Raw genomic sequence first — 9,925 nt, 5'->3', positions numbered from 1 at the left:
AGGCCCCGCCGCTTCCCTCTCCGCGCTCTGCCCAGGCCGGAGGAGCCGCCCCGGCGGCTGGGCGGCCCTGGCGGTTGCGAGGGGGGCTGCTACCGGGAAGTCGGCCGGGGCGTCGTGTGCGCGGCGCCGCCCCGGCTCGGAGGCGGGCGCGCCCCGCACAGCTCCGTGACGGGACGTAGGAGGCGGGCGCTCCGCTTGCGTGGAGCCTTGCTGGGGGAAGGATGTGCTCCTAGCGCCCTCGCGGCGTGGTTGAAGTTAAGTGCGAACTCCGGAGGCGCTGAAGTGTTGGAACTGCAACTGGTGGAGGCGCGGTCGAGAACCTCCGCCAGCCCCGCTGTGTGGGCCCATAGCTGTGAGAGACGGTCCCGGTCCGGGTCCGGTGCGCCTTCGGGTGGCCCCGTGCGTGGGAGCGTTGCCGCGGTATGGCCTTAAAAATGGAGTGACTGCAGTGATGTGCTAGCGCTGCCGTGGAGTTTGTGTCGTGGGGTTTGTGCTCTATTTAAAGACACAAATTGACCCAAGCTAGAGTAATGTAGGATTTCTGTGTTGCAGTATTTGTGACAAATTTGCTTTTGAAATTTGTTTTACACATTACTCAGGGCGGCAGAAGAGTTGGTGTGTTTTTTTATGATGGTATTTTTTTTGCCGCAGACTGGGATTGATTTGCATATGGACAATGACATAAATTAAAGTCCAAAGGTGAACGTGTTTGTCCGGTTTGTTGCGTAACACCCTTTGTGGGACAAAGGGTAATCTTCTGCAACACAAACCTTACTTATGACTCTTAGAAATGAGCTTTTTAATCTTATTTTTAAAGTAGCCTGAGTATCATCACTTCTTAAGAAAAAGTATCTGTCTTCTTAAGAAAAAATATCTGTCTTCCCTTTTTGTATTGATAACCAGTACTATGAGCATCCAATGCACCACTGAATTTGAAAATTTTAATATTCCTAGAAAACCAATGTGTACTAACTTAGAAAACTCACAAATGCCAACTACTGTAGATAAGCAGCTCCATTGCAAAGCAATGGCTGTCGTATGGGTGATGGCTTGGACTAGTAGATATGTCTTTTTTTTTTTTTTAACATAACCATTCATTAAAAAGCATGCAAAGATCATATCACAGACATGTGAAACGGTGCAACTTCCAGCCATTGCACCAAATGGAAGAGGATTATATTATTTCAGGCTCCACATGTGTCTAAAGCTTACTTTCACAGAAACAATGTGGTTTTGTTTTCATACTGATGCCCTGTAACAGTCTTTTTCCTAGTACGGTACAGATACTTGTTCGTGGGAGGCAGGAGGAGTTTTACCTGCTCAGTCCTTTCAGGTCTTAGGTATCATAGGTCTTACCTTCCTAAGCATGATCTAGGAGGATAGAGCAGGTGAAAAAAGGTGTGTTTGCTTGTGGGTAAATAGTTATAAATTGATGTGTGAAACTGAAAACAAACATTGTTTCCCCTATCTTTTGCAGAACTGTTTTTCAGCTGCAGTATTTTTCCAGGATAGTTCACTACGTACTCTGCAAACATCCATTCCAGAAGAAACTTCAGGGGAAAGAGCTGGGGCAAGGCAGTAATTGTGTCTCCTGGCAGCTCTGACTACTGAAGGTGTTCAGGCAGTCTGAGCCTCACAGTTGGTGGGATATGGTGGAAGGAGCAGGGATATGGTGAACAAATTAACCTTTAGAGTTTACTCTTCGATCTTTTCAGTGGAAAATCAAGTGCTACCTAGTCCTTCTCAATGCTAAGTCAGCTAGGATGGCTTAAATTGCCCTTGCAGTAGTTTTAATGCTTCCAGATTAATCTCTGGTGCAGCAGAGGAGGAGGACTTGTGTGGTCTTGTTGTGTGCTGTTAATACCCTCAGAAAGGGAGTGGTGAATAACTCAGTTTATATTACATTGCTGAGACCAGGTTCATGAAAGAGTTTTTGGACATACTCTTTGTTACAAGTCTTCATGAAACTTAAAAACATCTTTCTCCTCAGCTTGCCACTTGTTTCTTTCTTAATGATTTTGTTTGTTTTGCCACCAGAGCTTCTGTTTAACTAGCCTTTTTTATATTGTTAATGCTTGAGCTAGTGATTGTGCTTTTCTTTAGGAACTTGTATGATACTAACATTGTTAGAATCGTGTCTCCCAGAGTCCTTTCAAATTTTTAAAATAATGTCAAAAATAAAGTACATTGGAATTTAATATGGGACATATATACTGTAGGGTTTTTTGTTAGCATTAGAACAAGCAGCTGAGATTCTGACTGTACCTTTGCAAAAAGAAAAATGATGGACAACAAAGAGAAAATAAAGTAACTTTATAATTGGTATTTCTTAATACTATAGTTGCCTTCTTGTTCCCGAATTAAGATTTTTCACTGGCTGTTGTTTTTGACAGTAAAAAGGAAGAACTGAGGAGAAAACCAACTATGAAAGTATTGGTTATTGGCCTTGGGGGGTAAGTTAAACAAAATTAAATTTTCTCTACAGCTTAAGACTAGTCTTCTCAGAATGATGTGATGTAATTTCTATTTCTGAAGACATTTTTTTAAACTGGATTACAAATGCAATATATGCATAGTATGCATAGTTTTATAGCATCTAACTCTGAAGAAATTATTCTGTGTCAGTTGGAGACCTTAGGTGCAGGTGTCTGTAGCATCTTTCTTGGCACTGCTTGATTTACTGTACTGATTATTGAAAACTGATGGAACATGCCAGAAAATTTCTAGAGGTAGAGAGTATTTAATGTAACTAAAATTTGGGGGAAGCTGTATTGTTTATTTGCATGTAACTATACAGAAATGTATGTGTGAGCTTATACATATATTTAAAAGATTAATTTTTGCCTTGGTGAACTTTTTGCAATGTTTTTAACAGTGTAACAAATGGAGGGAAAACAACGCTAGCAGAAAAACTTAAGAATATGCTTCCCAACTGTGATATAATCTCTCAAGATGACTTCTTTAAGGTAACAGTTTTAATGGAAAAATCTGATAGGTAAAAGTAAGCTTGAGTAGATTTCAATTATTTTTTTTTGTTCTCCTATTGGTAAACCTCTAAAGTTGGTGCTGCTTAAAGTAATGTTAATTTCATAAGAATCATAAAATGAGCACTGGGGTAACTGAATTTTAAGTGTCCAAACTACTGAATATACTCAGTCAAAAGAAATTTCCTTTCTTTTTTGACATTCTTTTAGAATAAGGCATGGGTGTATGATGGATGAATTTTTCAAGATCCTTTGTGCTACTGAGTTTAATCATACTGTCTTAAGCCTACACCCATATAACAATAAGTAGTTGTCTCCCAAGTCAAAACAGAAAAACAGCTAGTGTTTTGACACACACTTTTCTCAAGTGAAGCTCTAATGAATTTAAGTAATATCATTTGGAGTGTTTGTTAGTCTAGATTAAATAAAGTTTTTGTAGTGTATTTTAACAGTTGTTTACATCAGTTTAATGTTGAAGATAAATTTAACTAATTGGATACAAAAGTGTATAACCCTTATGTTTATAAGCAGAATATGTATCTCTCAGCATGGTCATTAAAGCAACCTTGAAAAAATTAATTTTTTTTCCCCCTTCAGCCAGAGTCTGAAGTAGAAACAGATGAACGTGGATTTAAGCTATATGATGGTCAGTAACTCTGATGCTCTGCTTTTGAACATTGTACTGAAATTGTTGTCCTGAGCTTCAACACTTCTTCCACCCCATCCCCTTGCTCTCTTCCCTTCCAAGCAAGGCAGTAAACAAGTGGTTGTTTCAGAGCAATCCTTCTCTAAATTTTCTTCAGCTCGCTGAGATACTTAAGCAAACTTGCATAACAAGTAAATAACTCAAGCTAGGGCTTGGTCTTTCCTTTTCCCTTTTGAATCTTTTCCTCTGTTTCTTCACTTGTTTCTGGTTTAGTAGCAAATGGTACTGTTCAGGTAGAAGTCTTGGCTTGCAGTACTGGCATGAGCTAAATCTCATCACTTGGTAATGGCCCTTTTTCTTCTGCTTTTGCTGGTGAGCTCATGGGATATCATACAGGGTTTTCCAAGTCAGTTAAAGCTTGGGTTTATCCTGACACCTTTATTTGATGTCAGATCTCACATAAAGAACATATATTTTTAAGTTCATGATTAATGCTGGCTCAGTTTATTCTTAGAGACTAGATTTCTTAGAGACTATTCTTAGAGTCTCCAAGAATTGTCTTAGAGACTGTTCTTAGAGTCTAGATCCAGATCTACTTTAGGGCAGTGTTTTGCATCAGGTCATATCTATTTGTAAACAATTGCTTGGTTAATAGCTAATCTCTGTTCATACTTTGTGATCACAAAATGTATTGCTGAGAATATTGGTCAGACCCTTCAGTTGTACCTGAAGACTGGTCATTACCAGCTATGCAATCTTTGGCTCAACTTCTAGACTTCATATAAATGGAATGTGAAACTGGAGGGCTAAAACAGATATTCAAATATCCAGGTTTAATGGTGCTCTTAAAAGCTTTTTAAAAATGTGTTTGCTGTTATGGTATCCAAAAGCTACCTTATTTCTACCTTTCAATACTTACTCAATATATTCTTGTGTGTCTACAGATGAAAACAGGTGTTACATTGTGCTGTTTTGCTTCACACATCATGGTCCTTTAACTCTCTCTATGCCCACCTGATAAACCTTATAAAAACCCAGAGCAAAAAATGTTGAGTGTTTACTCCCTGCTCTGAGAACAGACAAAATGGTGGAGGTCTCGGGATTAGTAAATTTTTACAAATTTTGTGAAAGCGGAGAGCAGTCCTTGAAGTTTCTGTCATGAAGTGAAAAGCTGTGAATTCTGTTCGGACAATATTAGATGCCATAAAGTTCAGAGAGACTACACCCAATAGAAATACCCCAATCCCGGTGCAAGCTTTGGTTTCAGGAAATCATCAATAGCAAACACAGAACTACGGATATAATTTTTGGGGTCATCTTGTTCCCCTTTGTTTAAATTTGTATGTAGATTATTTGATTCTTACTGATTAATGTAGGGATACTTAAGGATTCTTTTTTTATTTTTTTATTCTTTGTTTTTAAGGGATGTTTAATTTTGTTGTCCTCTAGTACTTGATGCCCTCTATATGGATGAAATGGTGACAAGTATTCGCAATTGGATGAAAAGCCCAGCAAGCTCAGGTGTTGTGACAGAAGAGCCAGAGAATGCACGTGACAATCTGAAAAATGTTTATATTTTGATTGTTGAAGGCTTTCTCCTTTACAATTATGAGTAAGCAGTAACATGTAACCTGGTAAATAAAAAGCTACCCTAAAATGGAAGAGGGAACTAAATATGTTATTGTCTTAGGCCACTTAATGAACTATGGAATAGAAGATATTTTTTGACACTTCCTTATGAAGAGTGCAAAAGGAGAAGGAGGTAAGATTACTGACTTCTTGTTTAAGAAGAATCACTGCACCCCCTGAACTGAAGTGGTCCTTTTATACTAGCTTTTCTTCGGGGCTTGCAAAATGTAAACTGTTAAGATCATCTATCCTCTGTTTGTTAGTTTGAGGTTTGTTTCATTTGGTTTTTATTTTGGAGCGCATGGTTATTAAAGTATTAAGTGCTTTACAAACACTAAAAAGAGAATTTGTTGTCCTGATAAATGATTCAATTCCCGATTGCAAAGTTGAGTAAAACTATGTTCTTAAATGAGAAATGGTTAAAAAAAATACTAAGCACTCTTATTCTTGGTTAAGTACAGTTAATTGATGATTACTCTTAGAGTAACAATTTTTATATGTGGGTTAAGTGCATAGTTTTGTTTAGACTATCCATTAATTTTACTGTGGATCTAAACTAGATTTTTGAGCCAGTGTCTGACTTGCCTCTAAATTTGGAGCAATACTGTGTGCTTGGAATAATATATGTGCACAAAGTCAGAATCTGCTGGCTGAGTGAAGAAATCTTCTATTCAACTGACTGTGGGTGATAACACTTTCTTGGTTTCTCAATAGACTCACCTAAGACTTTAGTGTCCAGAATGGAAGAGTCTCGACTAAACAGAAAAATCTATATACCTAGTAAATAGGCAAAAAGTAGCTTATATTGGTAGTAGTGTCAAAACAGTTTAATTTACCTGCAATACCTTTTACAAAAATTAAAACCACTGAACTTTTACCTTATCTTAAATGTGGTTTGATTGGCAGATAAGATAGCAAAAGACAGCAGAAGTTCATGTCACAGATTGAATTAAAACAAGGGAGCATTCTTGGCTCCAACAGAAATACAGCCAGCCTTTCTTTTTTTTATTTTAGATGAAAGCTGTTATTTAACCAGGTGACACTAGGGGAAAATTGAAAACTTATATGGGAATGCATATGTATTTTTGTGTAGCACCAGAGTCTATCAGCCAGCGGATACACCAGGATACTTCGATGGACATGTGTGGCCTATGTATTTGAAATATAAAAATGAATTGGAAGAGAATGCAAATATGCAAGTTGGTATGGTATCTTTAATTTTAAACTTATAAAATGCTTAAGTGCAGTTTTTGTTGAATTGTGGGATTTCTTTAAATGGGAAAAAATTTTCTTCAAATGTTTTTGTGGCACTTAGTAGGTTTTAATGTTTCTGTTTATATTTCAAGCCTACAGGGATTTTGGTTTTGTTATTTAATAATGAAAATTAGGAAATTAAACAATAGAAATGTTCTGATCACTAATTTAGTCCTTAACAAGATAACTTGTTAAGATAACACACTTTTGTCTAAATAGGAAGCTTCTGAGATGATAGCTGATGCATTGGCAGAGTTCTTCAGAACAAAACAAAAATCCTGGTGAAGTCTAGTAATAAACTGAAGATACTTTCTAGGTGCTGACTGTCCACACTACAGTCACCAGTTTTGCATAAGTGTCAAAGCTGGGCCAGCTGTTGGGACAGTGCCACAAGTTTTTGTGATGTTCACACTTACACAGCTCCTGGACTAGCTGCTTCTGGAGTGGGGCCAGAGGGGAGGGAAGTTGGGTGGCCTCTTCATCATTAACACACTGCTTCTTGCTGTGCAGTAAGAATAAGAACTGCAGTGCTTTTCTGGAACTTGCTCAAAGGCTGAAACTGAGGAACCTGAAATTATCTACTGCACAGAGACCTTTTTGCCAAATTATTCCATTGCTCCACTGTCCTCACATAATTACCATTATGCTTATGGAGACTTTTGTATCACAAAAAATTAAATGAATTATTAGCTAGAATTATTTTCTATTATGTTGGGTTTTTTATATGTAAAACAAGTTTGGGGAAGAGGAAAATGGGAGATCCTGTTCTTGGTTTTTATTTTTTTCTTCTTGTCTGATGGCATCTGTAGGAATACTGAAAACTTTGCCAATTGCCATTACAGATAGCTGGCATAGAACTCAGGAACACTTCTTCTTTTTTCTTCCTCAGATTATTTGGATGGAACAAAATCCCAAGAGGAGCTTTTATCCTATGTGTATAGTGATATAATACAGGAATTAAACAAGCTGAGGGAAGAAAGTAAGTAATGTTACTCAAAATTGAATTTATGTATCCTATTCAATGTTAACAAAAAGCTAATACTTCTATTTGAAAGTACTACAAGAATTATAGAGATCTATATTTCTTTATATGCTACAATACCATGTTTGCTTATTACTCTGAGTCAATTTCAGTTAAAACTGTGACTTCATTAAAATGGGATGTTCTAAGATCATAGTTGAATCCATTATTACTTAATGGTAAAATAATAAAAAAAACATGGAAGAGAAGGAATACGGGATAAAATATCAATGAAAACAAATGTATTAGTGGAATTACATTATCACTAATATACAGTGATGTTGCTTGCAAGCACTGCAGATTAGATATGTACTTTGTTTTTTTTAGATCAGCAGGTCACATCATAGAGAGCCTGGGTTCCATTTGATATGAGTTGAAAACACCAAGACTGTCATACATGGCAAGCCAACCAACTGAGCAAATGCTGTGTGTATGACCATAATGCTACCTCATATAACACAAGAGATTTTGTAAGTAATTAATAACTCTCTCTTGGGTATGGAGACAGAGACTCCATTTAGGAGTATCAACGGTGCGTTCTTTAAATTTCCTTTAATCAATCCTGCTTTGGCTGAGCTTTAAATTTGATTGAATGTGTACATTTTAAAGAAAATGAAGGTTTTGTGCAGAAATCTAAACCATAAAGATGCACTTCTTTTGGATTAATAAGCATATCTGAACATGGATTATTGCAATTTGAAATGATCATATAGGAATGACAGTGATTGCCTCTAATATTCTTAGGAGCTTATTATCACTGATAAACATGCTCAGAGAAGCTACCTGTGTAAGTTTATGTAAGTTATGCTGCTTATTCAGTAACTGAATACATCACAGCTAAGCTTATTTAGACTTGCTAAATACCTCTCTGGTGTTTGCACTGTAATTTTTGTATTATGTATTCTTTAGAGCAGTTGGGAATAGATGTTAAGAAAATGAAAACAAACCTGAAGAGGACTCAGATTGTTGGAAAAAGGTGGGGAAATAAGATGGAGAGAATGGAGATGCATTATTAACAAGATATAGTACATATATTGTGCAGAGATTGACTAGGATGGCACAGACAACTAGATAATAAATCCATGCTTCAGGGAAGTAGAAGAAGGAAGAAATAATTGTTATTCATATTTGTAACTCACATTGAAAAGGAAATTAAGCTGAAATGTTGTTAATGGAATGTTCAGAAAGCAAAAGAATGCCAGACAAATGTGAAAGCTTTGTTATGGAATTTGTGTATCTATATTTACGCAAACTAGGAAATTGGATCATATTTTGTTGCTGAATAAGTAATGTCTTAACTCTTATATTTTCTAAATAATATGTTACATTTTTATGAGAGAATAAAAATAAAACTACAGACATGGAAAGGAAAGGATGGATTTTATTACTTGATAGCTGAACTGGTCAGTGACAGCTGAACTGGTCAGTGATTGAAATGTTGTACTTTATAGTAAAAGTCCTAAATCTGTGTATTAGAAAAATATGTTACCAGATTACAGCTGTGTTTAGCTGTGTTTAAAACAAACCGCTTCCAAATATAATTTTGTATTATTATTTTGCACTAAAAATTCTTCATCTTGCATTTGCTCATATGCTGTGATGGACTGTCTGACTTTAAACTGTATTTTTGTTTTTATTTCCCTTTGGAAAGGGTACAATTGCAAGAGGTTAGCTAATGCATGGTATGGTTGTGGTGGGCTGACCAAAACTGTTCTATTGTTTGCCCCTCCTAAACAGGAGAGGGGAAAAAATGCAACAGATTTGCATCTTGACTCATGCATCAAGATAAGGACAGGAAGATCACTCAGCAGTTACTCACATGCAGTCAAAACAGATGTGGTTTTGGGAAATTATTTTAATTTACTGCCAATAAAATCAGAAATAATGAGAATTAAGAACAAATCATAAAACACCTTCCCGCCTCCGCTCCTTTCTTCCTGGGCTTGACTTCCTACAGGAACTTCCTGTCTCCCAGCAGCACGGGTGGATGGGGATTGTGTTGCTCCTTCCTCTTAACAGACTTCTGCTGCTTGAGAGTGGGGTCCCTCCCACAGGGACAGTCTTCCACTTCCAACTGATCTGCATGGTGATTCAGAAGAGGGAATGGAATGAACAATGGTATCACCTGACTTTATTCTCAAGTAGTCCAACATTGGTGCTGAGGCAAGAAGCTCAGTTTTGACAGATCCTCCTACAGGGAAAAATTATAGATGAGCTCCAATACAGATCTATGCATTTGTGGTGTAAATCATTATTGGAATATACATGTTACTGAACTTGTGCTTCAGCAACTTGTAATAAGAGCTTAGGGCATAGGTCTTTTACAGTTCTTCTATAATCATGCCACAGTTTGGAGCTGCATCAAAATGGGGTTTTAATTTTTTTTTTTTA

General features: G+C 37.0%; 1 protein-coding gene across 3 annotated transcripts; it reads left to right on the top strand.

Moving 5' to 3' along the window:
- Positions 1-109: 109 nt before the first annotated feature.
- On the top strand, positions 110-9,444 carry NMRK1 (nicotinamide riboside kinase 1). Of its 3 annotated transcripts, none has more exons than XM_038123976.1 (10): positions 110-420; positions 1,478-1,613; positions 2,394-2,453; positions 2,876-2,966; positions 3,582-3,630; positions 5,080-5,242; positions 5,321-5,392; positions 6,353-6,462; positions 7,403-7,492; positions 7,862-9,444. In XM_038123976.1, the coding sequence occupies exons 3-10, from the start codon at positions 2,425-2,427 to the stop codon at positions 7,879-7,881; spliced, it is 624 nt and encodes a 207-aa protein (XP_037979904.1). In that variant the 5' UTR covers positions 110-420; positions 1,478-1,613; positions 2,394-2,424; the 3' UTR covers positions 7,882-9,444. The 3 variants fall into 3 exon arrangements, with proteins under 3 accessions (XP_037979904.1, XP_037979902.1, XP_037979903.1); XM_038123974.1 differs by having other exon boundaries at positions 1,478-1,672; XM_038123975.1 differs by lacking the exon at positions 1,478-1,613.
- The last annotated feature ends 481 nt before the right edge of the window (positions 9,445-9,925 follow it).

This window comes from Motacilla alba, chromosome Z (genome assembly GCF_015832195.1).
Source record: "Motacilla alba alba isolate MOTALB_02 chromosome Z, Motacilla_alba_V1.0_pri, whole genome shotgun sequence".
Lineage (NCBI taxonomy): Eukaryota > Metazoa > Chordata > Aves > Passeriformes > Motacillidae > Motacilla > Motacilla alba.
This window is presented reverse-complemented; position numbering and strand designations above follow the sequence as displayed.

Excerpts from the sequence above, each read along its gene's own strand:
- NMRK1 (XM_038123974.1), top strand. The coding sequence starts at position 1,650 with ATGGTGGAAGGAGCAGGGATATG. Across the intron at positions 1,673-2,393 it reads GTGGAAGGAGCAGGGATATG|TAAAAAGGAAGAACTGAGGA; the intron begins GTGAACAAATTA and ends TGTTTTTGACAG. Across the intron at positions 7,493-7,861 it reads AAACAAGCTGAGGGAAGAAA|ATCAGCAGGTCACATCATAG; the intron begins GTAAGTAATGTT and ends TGTTTTTTTTAG.